The sequence below is a fragment of the Desmodus rotundus genome, chromosome 5 (genome assembly GCF_022682495.2).
Source record: "Desmodus rotundus isolate HL8 chromosome 5, HLdesRot8A.1, whole genome shotgun sequence".
Classification (NCBI taxonomy): domain Eukaryota; kingdom Metazoa; phylum Chordata; class Mammalia; order Chiroptera; family Phyllostomidae; genus Desmodus; species Desmodus rotundus.
The window spans coordinates 82,630,057-82,656,471 of NC_071391.1; the positions used below are offsets into that span (position 1 = coordinate 82,630,057).

General features: G+C 39.7%; 4 protein-coding genes across 10 annotated transcripts in view; 3 read left to right on the forward strand and 1 right to left on the reverse strand.

Moving 5' to 3' along the window:
• Positions 1-6: 6 nt before the first annotated feature.
• NKAPD1 (NKAP domain containing 1) lies at positions 7-9,437 on the forward strand. 5 transcript variants are annotated; one of them, XM_024570932.3, is made up of 7 exons: positions 7-90; positions 512-640; positions 1,243-1,319; positions 3,456-3,556; positions 5,984-6,133; positions 7,599-7,652; positions 8,284-9,437. In XM_024570932.3, the coding sequence occupies exons 3-7, from the start codon at positions 1,251-1,253 to the stop codon at positions 8,777-8,779; spliced, it is 870 nt and encodes a 289-aa protein (XP_024426700.1). In that variant the 5' UTR covers positions 7-90; positions 512-640; positions 1,243-1,250; the 3' UTR covers positions 8,780-9,437. The 5 variants fall into 5 exon arrangements, with proteins under 5 accessions (XP_024426700.1, XP_024426702.1, XP_053779942.1 ...); XM_024570934.3 differs by having other exon boundaries at positions 20-90; positions 608-640; XM_053923967.1 differs by having other exon boundaries at positions 28-90; positions 525-640.
• Positions 9,438-10,823: 1,386 nt separating this feature from the next.
• Positions 10,824-12,827, reverse strand: TIMM8B (translocase of inner mitochondrial membrane 8 homolog B). Its single transcript, XM_024570937.3, has 2 exons — positions 12,674-12,827; positions 10,824-11,213 (listed from the first exon to the last, which is right to left on the reverse strand). The coding sequence occupies exons 1-2, from the start codon at positions 12,755-12,757 to the stop codon at positions 11,046-11,048; spliced, it is 252 nt and encodes an 83-aa protein (XP_024426705.1). The 5' UTR covers positions 12,758-12,827; the 3' UTR covers positions 10,824-11,045.
• A 46-nt stretch (positions 12,828-12,873) lies between these two features.
• Positions 12,874-23,210, forward strand: SDHD (succinate dehydrogenase complex subunit D). Of its 2 annotated transcripts, XM_024570929.3 has the most exons (4): positions 12,874-12,997; positions 15,663-15,776; positions 17,589-17,733; positions 22,231-23,210. In XM_024570929.3, the coding sequence occupies exons 1-4, from the start codon at positions 12,946-12,948 to the stop codon at positions 22,394-22,396; spliced, it is 477 nt and encodes a 158-aa protein (XP_024426697.1). In that variant the 5' UTR covers positions 12,874-12,945; the 3' UTR covers positions 22,397-23,210. The 2 variants fall into 2 exon arrangements, with proteins under 2 accessions (XP_024426697.1, XP_045059924.1); XM_045203989.3 differs by lacking the exon at positions 15,663-15,776 and having other exon boundaries at positions 12,890-12,997.
• Positions 23,211-23,330: 120 nt separating this feature from the next.
• Positions 23,331-26,415, forward strand: part of TEX12 (testis expressed 12) — a 68,128-nt gene continuing 65,043 nt past the window's right edge. The window contains exon 1 of one of the 2 annotated variants that reach the window (XM_053923970.1): positions 23,331-23,618. Coding sequence is in view for 1 of the 2 variants with exons in the window: in XM_045203988.3 (XP_045059923.1) it covers positions 25,045-25,097 (53 nt within the window). In the remaining variant the exon portion in view is untranslated. Of the gene's footprint in view, positions 23,619-24,630; positions 25,098-26,415 lie in introns of those variants that run through there. The other variant, XM_045203988.3, reaches the window with a different exon arrangement.

A 26,415-nucleotide genomic window follows, 5' to 3' on the forward strand; every position in this document is an offset into this window, starting at 1 on the left:
CACGACTTCCGGCCTGAAACGGAAGCGTGCCCCCTTTTCTCCCCGACCGCTTCCTGCCCCCACCCCCGCCACGCGAGGCTGCGGTGCACGGTATGGGTGTGTTTGTGTGCGTTTCTGTGGGGAGGGTGTTTGGAGGGAAGGTTACCGAGAGCTTCTTGGCCGCTGGGGGGCAGGGATTCCGGTGACAGAGATGGGGGTATTTTCTCTATCTTCCACTTGGAAGCCTCAACCCCACTTTCAAGCACTTTAGATACTCTTGGGGCCCAGTCGACGGCTGTACCCGTCCAAAGCGTCCACATTGGGAACGAAACCTAATCCCGGGGTCCGTCCCAGAGGAGCCTGAGCCGGGAATGCCCCGGCCAACCCGGGCGTCCGGACTTCTTGCTGGCGCAGGCTCCGGCCTCAGTCCCAACATATCTTGGGGGTGGGTCTGGACTGAGGGAAAGGCAGCGGTGGCCTGGGGCGCGGGTGAGGGCGTAATAACCGGTGGGAAGGCTGCGTTTTCACGAAGGACTCGGGTGAAGCTGCAGAGCTGCCTTTGAGCACTGACTCCTTGGCTTCCTGGGTCGGAGGAGATCTTGTAATGGAGTGGTTCTTCGTCTCACAGTAACAAGATGCCTGATTTCCTCAGGATCGAGGGGTGAGTGAGCGGTGGGGCGGTTGCACAAAGCCCCTGCTAGCTACACACATGAATAGCCCTGTTATCTGTTTTTTGGAGGCTTCTATGCAAAGTAGAAAATAAAATTCCCCTGAATGGAGAAATTTAGGGTATTTCCGTATTTGATGATTTTAGGGGTCAGTTTTTGTTACTGTTGATATTTGTGGCCCCCTACACTCTCAAATCTAGATATTTGCTTTATCGCACACTAATTAGGATTTGAGAGTTGATTTCTGGACCTTGTTTGTCTTGGACTCTTTGGCCTGGGACAATAGCTTTAAGGGAATTTTATCTACCAACTAGGAATGAAAACACTTGTCTCATATAAAACATAGAGTAATTTTGAGGAGTAAATAAAACAGTGTCATTTCAAAGAACTCCAATGTACACTATCTCCTTTTATCCTCATATTTCTGTGGTCAGGCATTTTCCCTTTTAATGGTGAAGAAAAAACTATTATTCAGGACCTGTGAATTTTAAGTGATCTTTCGCTCACCTCATGCTTTTTGTTATAAAATTATAATAAAAGATAAGGTAACAAAGGAAATTATTATTTTTAAGTGTTATGTATTGATTCATTTCAGATTGAAGAATGTCCCGGGTTCCACTGGGAAAAGTCCTCCTGAGGAATGTCATCCGGCACACAGACGCTCACAATAAGGTGAGAGGTGCAACCTAGTTATTCCTCAGCACTAAGTGAGGGCTTACAGTGTGCCAAACATTATTTTGGCACTGTTGGGTGGTACAAGATGAATAAAACAGATAATTACAGTATAATTTGGTAATTACTGTGATAGAGACATGTGTTTTAGTGCACTAAGGAGGGAATAATGAAATCTTCCTTGGGGAATTAGGAAAGGCTTTACAGAATGGGTGGTATTTGAGGCGCTGACATTTGAACTAGTTGATAACAGAGAGAAAATCATGTACTAACATGGCGATAAGAAGATGCATGAAGCACTTGGGGCGTGTCAAGAAATTCTGTGCATCCAGAAAGTAAGGAATGTAGGGCATAGTGATAGAAGATGAGGCCTGAGTGGATTATGATGCTTGGAGATTAGCTTTTTTTCCTCTAGGTGATAAATAAACTATCAAATGTTTTTTAAGCCAAGCGTGGCTTGATTGTATTTGTAATTTTAGAAAGATGATTTTTCAGTTGGGTAGGGGATAGATGAAGTAGGGTGAAACAGCGGAGAGACTAATTAGGAGAGAGTTGCAATGTTCCAGGTGAGAGATGTTGAGGGGGGTTCACATGAAAGCAAGGATGAAGATGAGGAATTTAGGAGGTAGAATCCAAAGAACTTGGTGACTGATTGGACGATAGTGATAAATATGGAATCAAACATTAAACTACCTGTGTGGCTGGGTGTTTGATGACTGGATGATGCTATTTATTGAGATAGAGAACAAAAGAAAAGGGACAAGTATGATTCGAAATGTAATTAGTTTGGTTTTGAACGTGTTGATAGTGAAGTGCTTATAGGATGTCCAAACAGTTGGAAATTCAGACTTGGAGGAAAGGAGAAATATTGAGGCTAGACATAGAGGTTTGGGTATTACTGATATACCCAAAAGGTCATGAGAATAGATGAGGTCACCTACGAGAATATGTATAATGAAAAGAGTGCCAAGGACCCTTGTTTGGTTTTCACTCGTGAACTGTACAACTCTAGTTTGATCATAAATGGTATTACTGTCATGTCACCCAATATTTTCTAAGTGTGTAACTGTCACCCAAGCAGCCTCTGCAGTTGCATTCAACCACCTGTAGTTGAATGGTGAGGTTAGGTTTGAAAGTGGTGGCTAAAAAGATAAAGCTAACACAGATTTAACAAATTATTATAGGAGGACTTAGAAATAAAACATATTCTTGTTTTTTGGTCATTTGTAATCATCTTCTCTGGAAATTCTCTAGCAATTCTTATGTTTTATTTTGTTTTGCTTTGTTTTCAATAAAAATTATAATGTGAAAAGGAACTTAGCTTGAAAAGTTTAAAGACCTGTCCTTACTAGCCTTTTGACTCTGGTAAAACCTCTGAGCTTTTGTTTCTTCTCAGTAAAATATAATAATAGTATCTGCTTGGATTTCCTCATAAGATTGTTTCAGGTTCAATTGAGGTGATACAGTTAAAATCAGAAAGCATTTTAGAAACATAAGGGATTATCATTTGATAATTACAGCATAATTGCAAAATTGATAAGGTTATAAGTGTGTCTATGCAGGGGTTAAAAAGTTCTGTTGCTGCAGAATTCTACATATTTGAGATTTACTGGGTTGGATTGTTTAATCATATTAGAGAAGCCAGAATTAGTTTCTCAGGTCCTTTTTTTAAAGGATTTTATTTATTTATTTTTAGAGAGAGGAGAAGGGAGAGAGAAAGAGAGGAAAAATGTTTAGGGGTTGTCCTGACCTGTGTGGCTCAGTTGGTTGGGCAATGTTCCACTAAGCAAAAGGTTGCCGGTTCAATTCCCAGTAAGGGCACATGCTTTTAGGTTGTGGGTTTGGTACCTGGTCAGAGACCATGTGTGGTTGCCTCTCATGCAGCACCTGCTGGGGACCTGGCCTGCAAGCCAGGCATGTGCCCTGATTGGGAATCAAGCTGGACACTCTCAGGTTCGCAGGCCAACGCTCAATCCACAGATCCACAGCAGCTAGGGCAGTTTCTTAGGTTCTTGATCATAACTCAGTCTAAAGTCCAATAATTAGAACAGACTGTATTTTCAGTTGCTTTTTTGTTATGTAAAGTGTTATTTTTAGTAACTTATTTTAGTTTCTTCCCTATTAAAAAAAATGTAGATTCAGGAGGAATCAGATATGTGGAAAATAAGAGAACTGGAGAAACAGATGGAAGATGCTTACCGGGGAACCAAAAGGAAAATGTTACCCAGCAGTTCAAGGTGAGGTTGGAGCTATGAGAACCAAAATCATTTTCATCTTATTCAGAATCCTCAACTTCTGTTGAAAAACATTTTGGTATGCTAAAGATATATGAGTTCAGTTCTGTGAGTCCTTAAGCCTTCCCTCTTTCACAAACCTAGACCCAAGCATAAAGGTAGTGGCTATGATGCATATATTCCCATTTTTTGTACTTATTTGCAATCAAGAATTTTAAGTGTATACCTTGAACAACTATTGAGTATTCTGTGGATTCTAATTGTACCTGGTGGCTTTTAACCTTAGATTTTCTATTTGTATCTTACGGTCACTTAGCTGATCATTTACTCCATTCCCGTTAGTCTTTCAGTCTCTCTCAGCTCCTTTTCTTTCCTTCTTTCTTTCCCCCTCCCCTCCCCTCCCCTCCTTCCCTTCCTTCTCTCACCCTTTTTTTCTATAACACCTACTCAGTATTTTTGGTATATCACACAGCCTTTCACATTACCTTATTGAGTGTAAATATGAAGTATGCTGGCTTAGTTGTCTTGTAGCAGTATAGGAATATCTGTTGGGCTTCATATGCCTGTTAGTGTTCAGCTCTGTGTATGAAAAATGACTAAAAATAATAATGTAGATTTCTAAAGCCGTCCAGGGAAATAGTTAATAGTGGGATATTTAAAAAAATGAGTGTGCCTGGAGAGCATGTGGACTTTGGAGTGTGACTGGATGTGTGTAAATGGCTTTAGAAAAGAAAGTATGCAGGGTATCCATGGTAAAGAAAGCAGAGTCACAACATAAAAATAAATATCTTTCCAGTCTGTTTTTCTCTGAAGGTGTTTAAGAATTTAGAATTACTGTTAATGTAGATAATGATTTGTTTTGTGTTGGTTATTTAATTCCAAGTGGCACTTCAAGGAACAAAATGGTGTTCTTTTTGACTGGACTATAATGCCTGTCATGGTGAATAAGTCTTTAAACGTACCATATTTTTCGGACTATAAGACGCACCCCCCCCCCCCCCCCCGGGGTTGCTGCGGAATGGGGGTGTGTCTTATAGTCCAAATGTAGCTTACCTGGCTTGGGGCTGCAGCGATGGAGCCAGGGTTTTTGGGGGTTTTTTTTTCCTTATTTTCCTCCCTCTAAAACCTAAGGTGCATCTTATGGTCTAGTGCGTCTTATAGTCCGAAAAATACGGTAATCTCTTTTTTAAAAATATTTTATTTCTTTATTTTTAGAAAGGGGGAAAGGGAGGAAGAAAGAGAGGGAGAGAAACGTGGATTCCTAGCTTCCTGCATGCCCCCAACTGGGGACCTGGCCGGCAACCCTAGCTCATGTGCCTTGAGGGGGAATCAACCAGTAACAGTTTGTTTCTCAGTACACTGAGCCACACCAGCCAGGGCTAAACATAATCTCTTTAGGAACAGGGATTCTGGTAGTCTCATTTGCATTATATTCCCATTAGAATAGTACCTGGCACATAGGAATCCATTAACTTGTTTTTTAATAAAGATTTTTATTTACTTTTAGAGAGAGGGGAAGGGAGGGAAAGAGGAGGAGAGAAACATTAGTGTAAGAGAGAATCAATTGGTTGCCTCTTGTATGTTCCCTGACCAGGTACAAAACCCACAACCTAAAAGCCTGTGCCCTTACTGGGAATTGAACCGGCAACCTTTTGCTTTGTGGAACATTGCCCAACCAACTGAGCCACACAGGTCAGGGCAACCCCTAAACATTTTTGATAACCAGTTAGCTAGCTTTAGTGACTGGGTTAGTGGATATTGTAAGTACAGGCTGAATCAGTGGTTTTCTACCCCAGAACACTCAGGGGTTAGGGCCCAACCCATGGGTTTCAAACTCATTTTAACTGGGGGCCATATCTACCTCACAGTTGCCTTCCAAGGGCCTCATGTAATTTCAGCTCCTTAACAGCTAAGGAGTACATTTATACAGTCCTAAAATTATTTCGGCCCTTTGAAGGCAACCGCGAGGCTGATGTGACCCCTTGTGAAAATGAGTTTGACACTCCTGGGTTATGCCCTGATCCCACTGTTACTAAGACCTCATTACAGCAAGTTTCTGGTTTACAGGAAGGGAGTGTATTTAGAATCTCTGGGGTAGTTTGAAATGTCCCCAGCTGTGATTGTGCTCTGCTTCCCACTTTGCATACCCTCCTAGTTGAGAATTAGTGAGTAAGCTACAGTGTGCCACAGTCCAGAAGTTGTGTCATTTATATTCTGCAATAGGATGGGTAATAATTGTCAGATTTTCACTGGGTAACTGTACAGACTTAGAGAGAGGAACAGGTCATGTCTTTTTACATGATTTTAAAAAAAGTATCAGGTTGTTTTGTTCTCCCTCTTAGCTTGTTCACTAAGTTTTATGCATGATGTTCCATAAAGTAACCTCACAAGTTGCTTCAAATATGAAAGTTCTTCTGTTTCCTCATATAGCCGAATGCGCAGTGATGGTTTTGACGAAGAAAGTCAAAGAGACAATTGGAGGCCAAGGAATGAAATTTCTGGGGCAATGGAAGATGATTTTCTTAAGGCTAAATCCTGGAACAAGAAGTTATATGATTATGAAGCTAACATGCCAGACAGGTTTGTGACTAAATTCTTGTGACCATTAATGATACTAGCCTGCGAATGTGTACTTTAAAAAATTAATTATCTCTACACAAACTTCTATACAAATGTTCACAGCATAATTATTCATTATGGCCAAAAAAGTGGAAACCCAAATGTATTAGCTGATGAATGGATAAACAAATGTGGTATACTGAATGGTAATGTTGGGTTGGACAAAAAGTCCGTATGGCTTTTTCTGTAAAGTAAAAGTCATGTTTTTAATTTTCACCAATAACTTTATTGATTTGGATATTTTGAGTATGTTGGCTATGTCCCGCTATTGGCTTCTAGTGGTTAGAGGCCAGGGGTGCCGCTAAACACCTCCCAATGCATAAGACTGCCCCACAGCAAACTCAGTATGGCCAAAATGTCAATAGTACCAAGAAACTTCACAAATCAGTTTTGACACATTCAATCAGTCATCACAACACCTTCTCCATATACTCCACAAATTGTTTTTTGTGTTTGTTTTTAATTTTCTTGAAAGAATGAAGCATAATATGCTGAAAATGTTGCCTCTCTTCTTCCATCTTCAATATTAAAATGGCTACACAAAAATTAACCAATTTTGATAATTTTTTTTAAATGCACGCTGATATGACAGCTGTCAAAATACAATCTAACATAATTCTTTCGAATGAAGTTAAAGACAACTAAGCCCTACTAGAGCCATCTTACAGAAAAAACCAAATGAACATTTTGGCCAACCAAATATAATGTCATCTGGCAATAAAAGGAATAAAGTACTGATAACATGCTCCAACATGGATGAACCTTGAAAACATTCTGGTAGGTGAAAAAAGCCAGGCACAAAAGGCCATTTATTACATGATTCTGTTTATATGATATATCCAGAATAGGCAAATCTGTAGAGACAGAAAGTAGTTAAGTGGTTGCTGTGAGCTACAGGAGAGGGAGGAATGGAGAGTGACTGCTAACAGATGGAGTTTCTTTTTGGGGTGATGAAAATGTTCTGAAATTAGATAGTGGTGATGGTTACACATCACTGAATATGCTAAGAGCCACTGACTTGTACACTTGAAAAGGGTGACTTTTATAGTATTTGAATTATATTCAATAGTTATTTTTTTAAAATTGTACCAATGTAGACAGAATTATGTTATGAAGTGATTTTGGAGAAGTACTTCATAGCTAAAGAACAGATTATAAGAGTTGCTTCTGTTTCTTAAGGAAGAGAATGGTAAGTTCTCTTACAAATTGGCAAGGAATCCTTTGTGTCTGAAATAGTAGTGTGCGCTACAGAAAAATGTAGCCAACTAAGTTACTGAGCTGTAATGTCAGGTTGGCTTTACCATGTCTCTGTTTTCTTTGTTCTGTGTGTATGTCTGTGTGTGCGTGCACTCCTAAGTCTGTCTAATTTAATTTTCCAAAACATGCATTGCTTTAACAGTATGTGTGATAAAATGTCATCTTACAGATGGGGTCACAGTGGTTATAAAGAATTATACCCTGAAGAATTTGAAACAGACAGGTAAGACAAATTCATTGGAAAAAAGAAGTTAGAAACCAAGCTTAGTACAAAATCTGAACTGTAAACTGAGTGCCTAGTTTTTACAAAGCATGTAATAACATTTGCTATTAAAAATGTAACCGAGAAGTAATAGGCAGTTTAGACGGAAGGTGATTGGTATTTTGCCTTTCCCTGATTGATGTTTGACATATCTATAGCACTTGGTTTTTTCATATATGTCCCATACTGTAGTTCAGTATAGCGGATTAGAATTATTTCGTATTAAAAATTCTTTAATTAAAAAACAATTTTTTAAAAAACAGCTTTTTTCCTATCAGATTGGCAAAAAAATTTTTTGGATAATGTCTAGTGTTGTGGATACTAGTGGTAAGCCAGTCTTCTCAATATACTTTTCTTTCTGAGTCCAATGATATTTAATAGTTTTAGTGTTGTTTTATAGATTAGAATTTTTATGTTCATCGTAAAGATGAGGAAACAAAAACTCAGTAAGAATGATAAAATTCATAGTAACCCTGTGTCAAAGCTGTTTTCAAATTTGCATGTTTACCCTAATGTCCTATCTAGAGTGCAGAGTATTAAAATATTAGTATACTTTCTGTTTTCTATAATAGTTTTTCTTTTTTATTATTAGTGATCAGCAAGATATTACCAATGGAAAAAAAAGATCTCCCCAGGTAAAATCATCTACCCACGAATCTCACAAACACAAGAAATCAAAGAAATCTCACAAAAAAAAGCAGAAAAAAAAGTCACGCAAAAAACAGAAGAAAAGCAAAAAGGAAGCTACAGATATAATGGCAGATTCCTCAAACGAGTTCTCAGAAGAAACTGGGGCTTCTACTACCAGGAAACAACCACATAAGCGTAAGAAAAAATCAAGGAAAAAGTCTCTCAAAAAATCTACTTTACTTTTACCAGCAGAAAGTGATACTTCTCAGTCAGGTGATTCCTCATCCAGCAGTTCTGAGGAAAGTGAGGAAAGAGACACTAAGAAAACCAAAAGGAGAAAGAGAGAGAAAGTCAATATCCCTGCAGTTAGCAATGAAAAACAGGAGAGGACAAACAAACGCACAAATTGGAAAGTGGCTACAGATGAGAGGTCTGCTGAGAGCTCAGAGGATGACTAAATGAGAAACATTCTTCAGTTTCTATGTGACTCCAATATTTACAACTCTTGCACCTTGGGGCTTTGCCAGCGACTCTGTTACTCAGCACAGGGCCTGAGGTCAGAGCAGACCTGTGCCATTTATATACATTCTGACAGACTTGTCTTCTATTTTGGCCTGTTACACTTGATCCTTATGGTTAATAGGGAATCTGGTATTTTGTTACGAAGGTTTCTTGAAGAGATTATTTTTTGCAGTTAATTACATTAGGCATAGAGTACATATACAGCAAATTAAAGGACCCAGAAAGCAGAATCCAGTAATGACCTGGGTACACCAATTAGAATGTTGAGTTTGGGGAAATCAAGGGCTGGGATCAAGAGGTGGATTGGAATCAGTGCTGTGTGCGATGTATAAGGGAACATCGTGTTGCTCTCGTTTGGTTTATATAGCAGGTACCAGTTGACATTGTCTAAGCTTTGGTGCTTTGATCTTTCTGTATTTTGGCCCCACGTGTGGTTGTTTATTCAATGGGGAAATGAGCATAAAGAACAAACATTTTCCCTTCATAACAACCATAGACAGCTATTAGAAGAAACTAGGATTTTCTGTCAAATATTCCTGCTGGACAGGGACTGTGGCTATTCTCAGTATGCCCATAAACCTGGTAATTGGATACTAAATGAAACTGGGGCTGGTTTTCTAGTTCCATTGCTGTATATTGCCTAAATGGACTTGGTTTCAGAAATTCTTTTAGGTAAGTCCTCAACAAATGGTAAAGAATTAAGAATTAGTTATGCTAAAGGTGCTCTGAACAGGCTTCAGGGCAGCTCTGCCATTTAAATGTTGTCTTCCTTACTCATTTCTAAATCTATTAATAACCAGATTTTCCCTGAAACTAGGTTGAATCAAATCCAAAATGAAATAGACTTCTCAGGGACATAGCTACTTTCCAGCCTGCATTTGGATTAAAGAACCAAGCAGAGGCCATATTATTTCCCTTTGCTACATACTGTAATCCCTACTACGTTAATTCACAAGAAACCAAAACACTGAAAGGTGGCTGACAGAACAGAGATTAATTTTTTCGTTATGGCAGAAGATCAAGTGACGTTGTGTTTCCTGGTTGTCACTTCATGAGCTGAGTAAAAAGCCTGAATACGCAAGACTTTTGGTCTTGGTTCTGCCACTAATTGGTTAGGAGGTCTGGAGTGGGTAAATTTACCTCCCTAGCCTTCCTTTCAATCCCATGTTAATACACAAAAATACTTCATGGTGACATGACAGTGTAAGACACCAGCAATAGAATTATGACAACCTTCTATGGTGGTAATATTTTACAGTTCTGCTAAATTTGTCTTTACAGATTTCTAATAAAATGATTAGTCATAAAGTACATGGCTGGCCAGAGGTTCCCTATCCCCCGATAATAAGCAGGTGCTACCTTTGGGGATATTTATTTGTATTATTACTACCTTGGTACTCAATTGTCAATGTTCAGTAGCATACATTTTTACCTTTGGGATTAGTAGGGGCCCAAGGAGGGAAGAAAAGTCTATAATTACTACCTCTTAACCTAAAGCAATTGTTTTGTTCTTGGAGTAAGTGAAATCTTTATTGGAGGGAGTGTTCACGGTTTGGTTGGTTTTTGTTTTTAGCAATGTTTCTGTACTATAAAAGTACTGATTCTAAGCACAGATTCAGGAGGATGGGCCAGTAGAACACAGCATCTCCAGGAAGTTGAGTCTTGACCTTCCCTCCTCCCATAGTAGCAGGCCTCTTTCCCAACAAATACACATCTTGCCTGTTTTGTTTTTTGCCATGTTTACCTTTTCTTGGTCATATATAAGCAATAAAGCTGTTTTCTGTTCTTCACCTTTCTCAACCCTAAATTTTCTTCTATGCCTTAGGCTAGGGCTTTGATGGTTCTTCTAGCCCCTTAAATATGGCTTAGGGTGACTCTTCAAAAACCTATGATCCCCATTTGCACTACTGGCCTTGGAACATATTCTAGTGTTCCTGCTGATCAGAGATATTAAATTCTAAAATGGAATTTTAAAAAAAGTTGAAGAATTCACATTTATTGAATAACTTTCGTGATACAATATGGAATTTCTGAATTCCAAATAAATTTCACTTTTGAACATTTGATCTATTACTTTTTAGCACCATCGAGGTTGGTATTAGCCTGAAGTTGACCTGACAGTGGGTTGACAATTTGCTCCCACTGGCACTTCAATCTGCTTAAGTCCTTTTTGCTGCTTCCATCATTCTCCAGGGGAATGGCCTACTGCCCTCCTTTCTGTACGATCTGGGCAAACCGATTGGTGATAGCAAGAGTAGTGTCAATGAAGCGGTCCACACAGCTAGAGAGACAATTTTCAGTGCGAGAGTCGAGGCGATTCCCTGGCTTATCCACACATTTGTCCCAACATAGCTCCATGAAGTGATGCACCTAAGAGGAAAGAAAAAAGGTTAACCACTGGGTCTGTATATAGGCTCAACTGCTAATTTCTCTATTTCCTTCCCATTTTTATTTTCTGCAACCTGACTAAAACATCCTTTCAATCAATAAACCATGGCTCTCATCTTTCCTAACTTCCTAATCTGTCTCCAATAAAGTCCAGATCCTCATTCCTACATTGCAACAATCCTTTTACCCTCCTTTTCTATTTTTCTCTTCTCTAATAATTAAAAAATACTTTCCATCAAGTCATCTCTGTACTTGCTTAATGCATCAATTTCTCTACTAGCCACTCAAGGCACTCAATCCCTTATTTAACCCCCCACTCATACTGTTTTTTAAGATTTTATTTATACTCCGTTTAGGAAATGCCTTCCCTAAAGATTTTACCCATCATCAAACAGTTCAAATTCTTACCTCCTTGAAGGCCACTGTCTATTATTTTCTAATTGTGTCAAGTTCTCAAATCAGAATGTAAATTTTCAGGCAGGATGCCTGTTTTCATATTCCCAAACGAGCACCAGTGTAAGATGGGAAGGTATGTTACCAATTAATTCCCCCAAACCACTGCACCCAAGTCATTCTAACCTATCCCTTATTAAAGGGTAGTTCTTAAGTTAACCTTTTGGGAGTCACGAACACATCTGAGAATCCAATGAAGCTTATGGATCCACTCCAGAAAAAAAAAAATGCACAGACACAGAAAATGTATACACTTTCATAAAAGTTTAGGACTCAAAGATTTCTAAGCACGGTCTTGGGGGTGGGGTGGGAGAAGAAAAAGCCATTTACTGAGGGTTGACTATTGGCAGGCTGGAACCAAGCATTCAGTCAGCCCTTTCTGTAGGTCTAAAAGATGACTAGTCACCTTTGTTTAAGAGGCATGGTTAATTAGCCCTAAGCAATGCAGCTAACTAACAAGGGGCCTTGCCAGAACTCCACCTGATTCGAAAGGGCTCCAAAGCTCTTGTAAACCAGTAGTCTTAGACTTACTACTTCAGTGCCCCCCCTTCCCAATAATATTCTACCACTCTATCATTTTCAAATACATTATCGTATCTGACCCTCACAATACAGTGAGGCAACAGGCGATTGCGAAACCAAGACACGTTCTAAAAGAGCGTCTTGTCTGGGGGGAATGGCCTGTAAGTAACGGAGGATTAAGCTAGAACCTAGATCTTCGAATATCAGCCCTCGCCGCCAACCAGGCTCCTGTGCCCTTGCGTCGCCTTTCTTTTCTGCTTTACACCTTCTGTTTCCCTTGCCATGGGTTTGCTTAACGGGCACTGAGCACCACCGGTCACCAGCGGCTGGAGTACCACGACTCGTTTCTTTTGCGAGGGGAACCGGGCCTAGCAGGGACCTAGGGCGACCTGAGACACTAGTGTACGGAGCTCCGCGGGGCCTGTATTGACCCTATCATCTCTTCACCCTGGTCCCTGGCCCCGCACCTGTGCAGTGAACTGCGCCTTCTGCTGTTCCGCCGCCACCAGCCGCTGCAATTCGGCTTGGTCCGCGTCACCCATATCCGCCATGGTCCTCGTGGTGCTCTGGCCCTAGAGAACAGCGAATGTGCGAGTGTGCGCTTGCGCGTTGGGCGCCCGCTGACTCCCACTTCCGGTCCACCCAGCCTTTTCCTTTTCCTTATTTCGTCACCATGGGGTGGGCGTTGTCCTCTGACTGTTTCCGGGTCGCTGGGTGACCTTGAGCTTTAAGGAACGAGATGGCGAGTATCTGGAGGCTGAGTGTCCTCTGCGGTGTCCAAGGAGGCCGAGGTGAGGTGTCCCGTCAGGCGAAGTTTCTTAGCGCAGCTTCCCAGGTAGAGAAGCGGGTGGGGTGAGGATTCGGCTGCGGGGTGGTGAGACCTCTTGAGCTGGGAATCCCTCCTCCTTCCCTTTGGCCACTCTAGCTCCTGCCAAAACCGTTGCCTACGGGCCCAGGCCCAGATATTCAACCGAGCGTGTATCTCTCCTGTTCTGGGCCGACGTGGTGAACCGGTAAATCTGAAAGAACTCTTTCTGGAAGTTAAAGTCCTGCTGAAGCTACTCATAAGAGCTCTTATTTCCCCCTCCCCGTTTACTGCCCTTGGAATGAGTCGGAAAAGAGAATCTAAGTCCCAGTGCTTGGTCTTGCTCATGTTCCCTGAAGTTGGTTCAGGGGATCAATTCGGTAAGCATTGAACTGGGCACTGTAGTAAGATTGGGATACAAATGTGAATAAAACATAGTTCTTGCTCTCCAAGAGTTTTCCTTTTTATAGGTAAACACTTACAAGCATAATTTAACATCAAACAAAAACTGTTGTGCTGTACCTAAATTGTTATGCGAGTCCAGAGGGAGAATATATTTAGCTCTGTGTTTGAAAGGATTACTTTGTCTCCTGTCCTGAAGGAGTTGTGCCTGATTTGAGTCTTGAGGCTAAGGAAGGCCACAGGAATAAGGGCATTACAGTTAGGGCTACTGAGATGAGCAAAAGCGATGACGAAGCTGTAGAAACTGATTGTTATGAGGGAAAACAATAAATTGGATATTATTAGAATGTGAAGTTCAAGATGAAAATGAGAGATGAATCAGGAAAGATGAACTGGAATCACGTCATACGAGAATTTGTCTTGATAAGGAGTGTGCATTTTACGTGGAATAAAGGGGAGCCATTGAAAGATTTGACATAGTTTTGCAGTTTGGTAACAATGTGGTAGATGGCCATCGTGGGAGATGGACAGACTAAGACACAAGTAGGGAGATGAAATAGGGCACTGTTGCAGTGGTCCAGGCAAGGATGGTGAGGTCCTGAACTTAGAGAGTAGTACAAAGAAGAGAAAATTGTCTGAGGAAATGTTGGGGTACATCAGTATGGCGATTGACTGAATTTAGGGAGAAAGTCCTGTATGACTTCAGATTTCTGGATTAGTTTGAAGAGTAGCTGGATGTCATTAAAGTGGAGAACATGCAAATGGGAGACAATATTAGATGAGAAAGTTGAAGGATGATTTTAGTTTTTGGTCTGGTGAGTTTGAGGACTATGTAGGGTATCAGGGGAGAGGCCCAGCAGGGCACTTAAACTTCTAAAACTGGAGAGCTACCAGGGCTGGAGGTACAGAATTTGGATGTTGTCAGCTTAGAGGCAGTTAGAAGCTGAGTGGACAGAATGGCTGGGAGTAGACAGGAAGGAAGGAGAGCAATAAGCAGAGGATAGAATACTGGGAAAACATTTAAGATGAATGGAGGAGGAGACTGGTAATAGAATGATCAGAGAACCAGAAGAGGTTCTGCCTGAGAAAAGAAGGGAGGAAAGACCACCACTTGAATTATGGCCACTTCAGATCATCAGCAGCTTACCAAAGCAGCTTTGGTGGGGATAAAAATAAGTTTCCAAGTTAAAGAATGATGAGTAAGTGAGGAATTCAAGATGATTCCAATTACACTTTAAAGAAGCATGACTAGAGAGAGGAGAAAGAGAGTAGGGGAAGAAGAGTACATGGGCATAAGTGGAATAAGAATCAAGGGTGGTATTTACATCAGTGGAGGGAAAATGGCCAATAGGACGGAGAGGTTAAAGATGTAGGAGAGAAGGTACCTTTTATTAAGTGCTTATAACTTTCTGGGAATTATACTGAATGCCTTGCCATATTATTTAATTTTAAACAGTATTATGAAGTACTACTATTTCCATTTTATAGATGAGGACATTGAGGTTAGAGTGTCTATTTAGCTTCAGTGCTGATCATCTCACAGCTACAAAGTGGCAGAGTTCAGTTACCTAGGTCTGCCTATTATTTAACCAAGAGACAGGATCCCAAAGGCAGCAAATGTATGGGTTCAAGAGTACAAGTGGAGAAATTGATCTTGAAAAGGAAGACGGTAATAGATAAACTTCCCAAACTAGACTGAATTCCTTGAGGACAAAGGCTGTATCTTTTATCTTTTAATCCAGTGCAGAGCAGATGAATAAATGGAAAGTGGAAGCTATAATTTACTTTTTTAAAAAAAGTAAAGATTATTTATTTTTAGAGGGAGGGGGAAAGTGGGAGAAAGAGGAGAGAAACAATGAGAGAGAGAAACAAGTTGGTTGCCTCTTGCACACCCCCGACCAGGGACCTGGCCTGCAACCCAGGCTTGTACCCTGACTGGGATTCAACTGGCAACCTTTCAGTGTGCGGGATGATGCCCAACCCACTGAGCTACACCAGTCAGGGCTATAGTGTACTTTTTAAAAATAGTAAAAGTAAAGCCCTTTTACATAAGTGGCTTGATTTTGCAGTCTTTCAGTGCTTACTTAGTCTGACCTTACAGCAACCCAGTGAAGTAGATGCTGCCCTTATTTTGTATATGAGATGTTATCAGCTGTTTGGGTTGAAGTAGCTTGCCTATGACCATTTAAGAAGTCTGTCAGTCCTGTTACAAGAGCGGTGCTTATGATTACCCTGACATCTCTCTTCAGCCCTCCTCCGAACCCCAGTTGTCAGACCTGCTCAAATCTCGGCATTTCTCCAGGACCAACCTATGCCAGGATGGTGTGGAATACAGCACATTCACCTGTCACCCAGCCGCCATTGTATGTTTCTCCATTGCTGCTGCTTTTTGGGCTCTGGCCATCTTCATCTGAGCTAATTATCATGTCTTTGGGAGGACTTGTGTCTGTGGGGGGAACTCTTCTGTCCAACTCTGTCGAATGAAGACCTAGCCTACACCTGTGGGCAGGCAATGCCAGCATGGTTGAATGATGACATTTACACGTGTAGAAAACCTTCTGGTACAAGTTGTTCTAGATTTTTAAATTTTTAAAAAAGGAAAATAGCTGTGTGCGAAGAGTCTATTCGGTAGTTTAATCATTCTTATTTATTTAGCTTATAGAGAGGAGCCAGATATGAATAATTTAGAATAGTGGACAATTTTTAAAAAGTCATGCATATGGATAGTTGTAATTGTTTGTTTTTATATAGGTTGATATTAAAATCATGGCATTTCTTGAATGAATACTGTTTAGATATTATTAAAAATTAGTCATAGAAAGTCTCTAGGTGAATAATGAGTTAACTATAGTATTTCCATTTTTGAAGTCTGGAAAGACCAGTATTTCACAGAGATAAAGACTTCTCTTGAGCCCTGGCTGGGTAGCTCAGGTGATTAGAGCGTCGTCCCAATATGCCAGGATTGTGGGTTCAATCCCCAGTCAGGGCACATACAAGGGTGAATCAATGAATTCATAAATAAGTGGAACAACAAGCTGATGTTTCTCTCTCTCTTTCTCTTCCTCTCTCTCTAAAATAAAAAATAATAATATATTTTTAAAAAGACTTCTCTTTATTCTTACATCAGCCACTTAGATATAGTTGCATCTGAGTTATGAGAAATGAGGCAAGTGTAGTCTTTTTGCTTTTGAGAATACTTTTATCTTTGAAAAGTTTTTGTTTCTGCATTTCTTTGCTTAGTTTAGTTAGATTTAGCAGAGTAGTTTTAACTTGGGGTGCATGGGACCGAAGGAAAGCCCCTAAAGTTGTATATAGAGTTTTTAATGTATATGCCTGTGTACATTTTTCTGGGAAGTCACTCCATCCTTTTATTAGATTCCCAAGGGATCTGTAACCACAAAAAGATAGAGGCTCTCAAAGAAATGTTTATAGCCCATTTTGTTTTTCACTTGTTTAAAATAAGTTTTCATGTTCCATTTCTGTTTATAAGTGATGGGGCAGAACAAGGACCACGATCCTAAAAGTTGACCTCAGAACTTTGCTTCTCTGAGTTGGCTGGTTTAATTTTGTCTTAGGAGGGTTTTTGTTTTGTTTTGTTTTTTTAAGAATTTATTTATTTATTTTTAGAGAGAAGGGAAGGGAGGGAGAAAGAGGGAGAGAAACATCAATATGTGGTTCCCTCTCATGCACCCACTACTGGAGACCTGGCTGGCAACCCTTTGGTTCGCAGGCCGGCACTCAATCCACTGAGCCACACCAGCCAGGGCAGGAGGATTTTTAATATTACCTTACTTCTAAAGATCAGAAGGTATAAAAAAGTAATGTTTTAAAGGAATTTCTCAAGTGTCACTAACATATTCATAAAGTATCTGTCCATTATATTGAAGTCCAAGATTGGTAATTCTGCAGATATTTTGTCCATCTTTTTGCCTATAAGTTTGGTGGATCTGTCTTCTAATCAATATATATAGATGTTGAGACACCTTGTACTAAAAAAGGGAGATAGCATCTCTTTCAGTTACCGTCTTTATCTTACCCTCTTTATGCTCAGAGTTAAGTCTTATATGCATAGTGTTTCCTATTTTCTCAGTATGAGTTATGTTGTGGCAGATACTAAATGCGAGAGATAGGTTTACCCCTTTGATCCTTATAAATCAGGTTCTCTCTTTCTACAGCTGGTTCTAAGGCTGCCTCTCTCCACTGGACTGGTGAGAGGGTTGTCAGTGTTTTGCTCCTGGGTCTACTTCCAGCTGCTTATTTGAATCCTTCCTCCACGATGGACTACTCCCTGGCTGCAGTCCTCACTCTCCATGGTCACTGGCAAGTACAGCAGTACCTTCAGTATTATAATGTTTGTTCAGTGTGTTTGCTGTGAGCTTGTTTTATTATTGCATGTAAGGGAGAAGTTGATTGAGATACTCAAGACCTGTTGAAAACTTTAAAACACATATAAAATGTTTCTATGCCCAGATTTATATATCTACCTACCCATTTGATGTCTTCACTCCCCTAATAGGCATTTTGAATGTAGGAAGTTATAAAACGTATGCCCCCCAAGATTGCTTCCTCCAGCACTCTTTCCCGTCTGAATTAATTTCCATTCTGTTTGTTCATGCCCCAAACTTGATCATCATCTTTGATGCCAGTCTCTTAACTAGTCCCTCTTCTGTCTGTTCCCAACACAGCTGCCCCACTAATCCTGTGAAAATAATTAAATCAGGTCAAGACAGTCACTTTCTCAAAACCATTTGTTGTCTTCTAATTGTACTCAGACTAAAAGTGGAATTCTTACAGTGGTCTAGGCTCCATGTGATCTGGTCCCCTGTTTCTTCATCCGCAATTACTACCTCCCTCACTCACCCTGACTTCCTTGACAATTCTTGAACACAGCAGGAACACTCCAGGCCTCAAGACTTTACTTTTATTGTTCCTTCTGCCTGAAACTCCTTTTCTAGTTGTATACTTGGATTATTCCCTCATTTCCTTCAATCTTAAATGTCACCTTCTTATTGAAGTCTTCTCTACACTTACTCAAAATTTCAGTGTCCTTCCCAACATTCCTTATACCTCTTTCCTGTTATATTTTTCTTAGTAGCACTTATTACATGCTAATATATCATCTTATTTATTATTTTACATATTTCTTATTTCCCCCCACTAGAATAAAAGCACAGATACAGAAAATTGCAAGAATCCAGTCTGTGGCTTAATGAATAATTATAAGGGTAATACCACCCAAGTCAAGAAATAGAACTTTGCCTCCTTGTCCAAAAGTCTCTTTCTAGTGTCCTTTCTCTGTCATAACTGTCTGGTGTCCGTCATCAGGAACCATCATCCTGATTTTTATAGTAGTCACTTCCTTACATTTCATCATAATTTTATCCCCCAGCTGTGCATCCTCTGCACTGTATTTCAGTCTTGCCCTTTTTAAAAAAAATGTGATAGAGGTTTTGGACAATTTTTGTTTGCTATTACATTTTTAGTGCCTTAGCAGTACCTGACACATAGCACTAAGTAAATATTTGTTGAGTGAATGAATTTCTAGTTTCTAATTATTTTATCCAGTTGGATAGAGTTCCTTGAGTTCATTTTATGTTGTTTTGTAAGGACAAGATGATATCGTGGGTAGGGGAGGCATTTTGGATCGTTAGAACTGAAAGGACTTGCAGGACTATCTTAACTACTTCTGTTATTTTACAGATATGGAAACTAAACCCCAGGGAAGTTAAGTGACTTACCAGGATCATTTCCTAGCTAGTGTTAAAGGGGATCTTGCCTACCTAGCTTTCTAGGGTTCATTAGAAGAATTACCCTTTAACTACATGGACCTTTCAAAATAAAGGGTTGTAGTTACACATGAAATATTAGATTATAAGTACAGTAATTTTTCTCTAACATGTTTCTTGGAAGGAGATACATCAAAATTAATGAAAAATCAGAGAGAATTCTAAAGTAATACATTTTTTTATTACAATGACCTCTCCATTTACCTCACTAATTCTGTTTTACTTTTCACACACACAAAGAAATGACAGGCAGGAGTTGTCTGTCACTGTGCACTACTAGTTCCTCAGCATCTAATCTCTTTCAGCCCACATTAATTGGTGTTTTATCCCAACTATTTGACTGAAGTCATTCTTACCAAACTCACCAAAGACCTTCATTTTTCTAATTCTGGTTGTTTGTTCTCTGTCCACTTACTTTAATTCTCAGCAGCATTCAACTTAATTGAATATTTCTTCCTTAAATAATTTTTCTTTGGCTTCTTAGAGGCAATATACCTTGTTTTCTTCTACCTCTCCAGCTATACCTTCTGTTTCCTCTGCCAGCTCCTTCTCCTCTCAGCTGACCTCTGTATAATAACTGTCTGAACCCCGGGATCACTTCTTGGCCTTCTTATCAATATACTTTCCGGAGGTTATTAGCTCAGACTTACATATTTTTCTCCCGAGCTGCAAACTTTTATTTCCAGTTGTGTAACCTTAGTCACTTCTATGTTTAATAGTTATCCTAAATGTAACTTTGCCAAAATCACTCTTTCACATCTCTCTTGATTTCCCCTCAAAACCTTCATTCCTCTTCCTCCCAACTCAGTTAAATTTAATTGCTCAAGCCAAAAATACTAGGAGTCATTCTAGATATTTCTTTTCATCCTACATCTAGTCCATCAACTCTTTCTGTTAGCTCTCTCCTTTAAACATAGCTTGAATTGTCCCTTTACACCATCTCCCCCGTCACAAGCCTAGGTTAAGCCAACAGTCTTGCCCATAGTACTTCAGTGGGCTCCTAGGTAGTTTTCTCTTTCTGTTCTTGCCCTCGGTCTCCTGCCGGCACTGTCCATTTGCCACACAACAGCCAAAGTGACCTTTTTAAAAAGTAAAATTACATTCATCCAAAGAACATATACAGATGGCCAGTAAGCACATTTTAAAAATGCTCAACATCAGTTGTTATTAGAGAAATGCAAATGAAAACCACAATGAGATTCTATTTTATACCCACCAGGATGGCTGTAGTCAAAAGGTTGGGCAATAACAAGTGTTCAAGGATGTCAGAAAGTTGGAGTCCTCATATATCTCTGCTAGAAATGTAAAATATTGTACCCACTTTGGGAAACAGTTTGGAAGTTCCAGCAAAAAGCTATAGTTACCATATGACTCAAAGATTCCACTTTTAGGTGTATATCCCCCCCCCCCCAAATTGAAAACATGTGGCCCCTTACAAAAACTTGTACAGTAATGTTCAGAGCTGTGTTACTTATAATAGCCAGAAAGTGGAGATAGTCCAAATGTCTGTCGTCTGATGAATAGCCAAACAGAATGTGATACATGTGACTGCAGGCAGACCTCCGGGTAGTGCGGCCTCGGTTCCAGAACACTGCGATAAAACGAATATTGCAATGAAGTGAGTCACACGAATTTTTTTGGTTTCCCAGTGCATATGAAAGTTGTTTACACTATATATACTGTGGTCTATTAAATGTGCAATAACATGTCTAAAAAGGTATATACCTTAATTAAAAAATATTTTTTCCTTAAAAATGCTAACCATTGTCTAAGCCTTCAGCAAGTCATAACTTTAGTCTGCTGGGGCGTCTTGCCCTCGTAACATCAAAGATCACCATAACAAATATAATAATAATAATGAAGAAGTTTGAAATATTTTGAGGATTACCAAAATATGCAGAGAGAGATGAAATGAGCAAATGCTGTTAGAAAAATGGCACTAATAGACTTACTCGATGCAGGGTGGCCACATACCACAATATGTGCAAAATGCAATAAAGAAAAGCGTGATAAAATGAGGAGGTGTGCCTGTGTTATTTGACCATACAAAGGATGGAAGTACTGATACATGCCACAACGTGGATGGACCTTGAAAACATTGTGCTAAGTCAAAGAAACTCGATATAAAAGGCCACGTGTTATCTGATTGCATTTATATAAAATGTCCAGAATAGGCAAATCAATGGAGACAGAAAACAAATAAGTGGTTGGGTAATGGGCTGTTAGGTATAGGGTTTCTTTTGGGGGTGATGAAAATATTGTGGAGTTAAATAGTGATAATGTTGACAACTGTAAGCGTACTAATAGTCACTCAGTTGTACACTTTAAAAGGGTTAATTTTATGGTATGTGAATTTTCTCTAAATAAAACTGTTATTTAAAAAAGTAAAATCGGGTCACTCTCTCCTTAAAGCACATCTGCGGTTTCTCATTATATTTCAAATAAAATTCACACTTCTTTTCATGACCCTCACAGCCCTGTAATCTCTCCCTGCCTTCTGATCTCCACGTTCTCCAGCCACACTAACCTTTTTATGATTCTTTGAAGATGCCAAGCTCATTGTCACTTCTCCTTGGAATGTTCTTCTCATTCAGGTCATCCTTTCTAAAACATCACTTCATAGCACTTAAGTAATCTTTTTCTTTCTCCTTCACTAGAGTGAATGTTCCATAAGGGCAGGGGTGCTATCTTAGTTATTGTGCTCCCAACATCTCTAACAGGTTTTGGCACATATGTGTTCAATGCATTGTTTAATTAATGAAAAACTCTGTAGAGCATTAAATTTTTTTTTAAACCCAAGATTTTGTAGATAGAGCGGCAATTAACTACTGTCTCTGATATAATAACTGGGAAATTGAATCTGAAGAATGGGAAGATACTTTATTATATTAGGAAACCCTTGACTCCTTTTTTTGGTTTCTGACTTGTTGTATTTTGTACCTGATTATCTTTTTGCAGCCAAGTTATCTGTATAGTATGTCTTCTGACTTCATGTGTGATTTCTCATTTGTACTGTGATTTTTTTCCTTAGGGGCCTTGGACAAGTTGTTACCGACTATGTGCATGGGGATGCGTTGCAGAAAGCTGCCAAGGCAGGCCTTTTAGCACTCTCAGCTTTTACCTTTGCTGGCCTTTGCTATTTCAACTATCATGATGTGGGCATCTGCAAAGCTGTTGCCATGCTGTGGAAGCTCTGACCTTTTTGACTTAATACCTTGAGAATCGATTGTACACCTCTTTGCCTCTGCTCTGTCATACCCTTCACCTCACAATCAGGAGGAAATAACAGATAAGTCCATTGGTGAGATAAACCTCTCCTCATCACCTGATTAGTTTTGGAATTTAATCTGTGAGGCAAAGGTTTGAGAGGAATTGTATCCCAGAAATTGTGAGGCTGAACTCCATATTCTGGTGAGTTACTAAGGTTGTCTTCCAGCTTCCCACACGATTCACAGTGCAACTGAACATTATATATGAGCTTTTGCATTTTAATTTATCAAACTCTTAAAGGGAATTCAGCTTTATTACTATCAATACCTGATCAAACTGCTATATTTGCCCCGGGAGAGATGGAGAAGGGGAAAACTACTAATACATAAGTAAAGACAGCAGAAAGTTAGGCAGCACCTGATGTTTGAAAACTTCCCCCTTTGTTCAGTTGATATCAGTCACTGGGTTATACATCTTTGGGAATCTTTAAAGTTTGGAAATGCTGATATTTCAGATTACTAATTTCTAAATTATGGAAAACAGCCTGGAGAGCTTCTGAATATAGCGAACTTCCATGTAGGGAAGAGGTCCCTTGTATCAAAGTACTACAGATTCTAAACTGAAACTTAATCCTCAAATGTGTTAATTTTACTTGTCCTGAAATGTCTACAAATATAAAGCTTTAAATAATAAATTGTTATTTTCCCACTGAGACTCTAATGTGAAATATATTCTATGAAAATAAAGGTTTTTTTAAAATAAAATTCTGTATAATAAAAATGTATTCTACTTTGTTATGTATTAACAGTCCCCAGTTTTATTCAATAGAATTGAGTATCGCCTTTATAGCACTTAAACAGGATTGAGTGTTTAAATTTCTTTATGGGGTTTAGCAGTTAGGTAAATCAAAAACAAAGTACAAGAAGACATATATATATTAGGTAGAAATAGACTTAGCGTAAGTAGTTTGGTATGAAGAGAATATTAGGAGGAATGAGAATTAGGTCCAGATTATGGTGTTTTATGAATGCCAGCCTTTGGAATTCAAATTATATTCTGTATGCAGTTAGCCTCATCTCTAGGGTGATTTTAAGGCATGATGGTTTGTGTCTCCCAGGAACATAGAGAAACTGGGACTGGGCACTTTCATTCTCAGAGGACCTTAGTGGGCAGCTGAGGCAAACTGTTGAAGGGAAGCTGGCGAGAAGGGTAAGTGTGTTCTTGAATGTCTATACTGGTTAAAGATAAGCTCCCCTTGACATGCTCTGGCCTTGGAGGAGATTCAGATGTGGACTAAGGGTTTAAGAAAGAGGTGATTAATTCTATTTTCAGATGGGTTAAAGATTTTGGAAGAGTTATGCCTGCATAGCAGTAGCATATGAACATTCAGGAGTGGTGTTGCTGGGCCTGCCCTCCCTGGCAGGAAGGAGCATTTTATTACTGACATTGTGTAGAATTGCAGTTTTGTGATGGTGATAAAAAGCAGACTGACCTTTTGTGAATTTTATGATTTTAAAATTCTCTGTAAACATTGATCCCCCTTGGTGGTGTTCCTCTCACCCCAGCCCCCAGTGCACCACTGCTGTGAAATGTGCTAGGGAGTTCTCCATGTGGCCAAAATGGGAAAGGCTGTAACTGGATATGGGAATCCTGTAGCTGTCACCACTACCATCAAATGGTAGATTGGATTTGGAAGGATGTCTGATACTAATAAGCTTCATTAGATGGTGATTGAGAAATTAAAGTGGAGTCTCGCTGAGTACTTTCTGCCCCTCCTGGTTGGTTTTGTAATTAGGATAGAACTGAGCTGTCACTGTGGGAAAACAGTGGGTTGCTGTGAGGTGCTAGAGCAGCTGGGAAAATGAGGCAGGAGCCAGCAGCAATAGTGGGTTTCTGAGGTTAAGCAGGACTTGGTCAGAATTGTGTGTGTTTTAGAAAGATCTTCAGTGACATTAGGAAGGTTAATAAAACTAGAGGCAGAAGGACTTGTAAAAGGATAAAGGAAGAAAGGGCTTGGACTCTGATAGTGGCTGTGGAAGATATTCAATTTCATAAAGTATTGTAGAAATGAAAAACATTCATTCATTGATAGGTACTAAGAGTACATCATGTAATTGGCATTGTGCCAGGTGCTGTGGATGGCAATAAGAATTTCTCTGCCCTTAAAAGGAATTTGTAGTCTAAGTGGAACAGGTAAATGATTGCAGTACAGTGACAAGTGCAATAATAGTTAAGCACATCCAGCAGCAATGTAACAAAAGGCGCGGTAAGAATTTGCAAGTTTCCTGGAAGAGAAGAGTCTTGACCTCAGTTCTGAAAGATAAGGAGCTGCCAAGTGCCCAGGGAAGCTGGGTGAGGTATGAGGCTGATTAGAGGGTACTAGATCAAGCAGAAGATTGCGCGTAATTTGGTATAACTGCAGTATAGAGAGGGGCTGATTGTAGAGTACCTTATATGCCATGATAAGTAATTGAGACTATTTTGATGGCAATGAGGAGCCAATGAAGATTGTTAACGATGCAAATGACATGGTCAGATGTTTATTTTAAATAGGTTATGCTGGTTGCTGTGTGAAGTATGGATTTGAAGGAGGTTAGCATGGAAACGGAGATTATTTCAGTGATCCAGAAAAGAAATGATGAATTCTGAAGGCAGTAGCCAGAATGAAGAAGAGAATAAATTCAAGAGGTATTTAGAACTTAGGTTCTAAGAGTTATACTGGGGTGTGAAAGATTGAAAGAGGAGGGAAGGTGTGCTCAATTTTTTCACTCAAATGGGTGGTAAATGGGTGGATGGGAAGTAGTGTCATTTATTTTTGAAGGAAAATTAGGTACGGTGGTAGAGGGATAGGTCACTACCAAGGATTTGTATTTGTGAGATATCCAGGAAGAGATAGAATTTATAGACTTCAATTTTGGGCACTATGACAGACTAAATTTTAGAACTTACTTTGCTGTTATACACCTAAGAATGTTTTAACTATAACACCTTTTACAGCATATGCCTGAACTTACAAAGGGAATTCCACTGAGGCCAGGACAAAGCATACATTCAGGGAGGTGAGCAAATCCTGAGGGCATTAGTGGCCCTGGAATCATTTACTGACCCCAGGTGACCTACAGTTCTAGTTTTAAGGTGACACGGCCAGGAGCAAAGCTTTGAGCTCAAATGAGAGTTAGACTGGAGACTCTTAAGAACACTACAAAGAATTTACCTTCAGAGAAAGGGTGAATTAGGAAAAAAATTGTACCTGAAAAAGTAAAGAGCAGAGAAACTTGTCTGCCTTACTTTGGTTGTGGTTGAAGGAAGGAAAATATCCTGTAAGAATATGTGGCTAAGGGTCCACCTTCGTGCCAGGCCGTGCCCTGAGTTCATACTATCTGCATGTCTGCAAAGACCACACACTGCACATTTAACATTTATCTAGGTTGGTAGTGCTGTAGATGCCTAGTAGAAATGAGTAAGTCCTCCCTGGAGAAAGGTTCCCCCAACACAAGCCTCAAAAATCCACACCACGTTCCAAAGAATATGACTTCCCGCAATAAATCCCGACCTTACAGAACACCCTGAACAAGAGTCAGCGCAAATAACAAGCAGAATCAGCCACAAAGAATTCAGACTGGCAGGATTTTCAGACACAAAATGTAAATTAAATGAGATGGAAGTCTAATTTCAACTTTGGTTGTCAGATCCGGGATCAGAAGGTCTTTGGAGAAAGTGGTCTATCCTTGATGTCTTCTTTACCCATAGGCTCCTGGGAGGTAGATGTCTACTCAGCAAAGTTGTGTTTCTCTGGAGTCCTTATGATGAATGCCAGGATCAATTCTCATTGGGTCTGGATATCCAGGTTATAGGATCTTAGGCACCTTTACACTACACTGGGGCATAGAGTTTAACAGCTGTACTTGAAGTTAGGAGTACCCAAAATGGTCACTTCTGTGGTTCTAAGGCTGACACTTACTGGTGTCTCTTCTAATAAATCTAGTCTCTCAGTTGTATATTACTG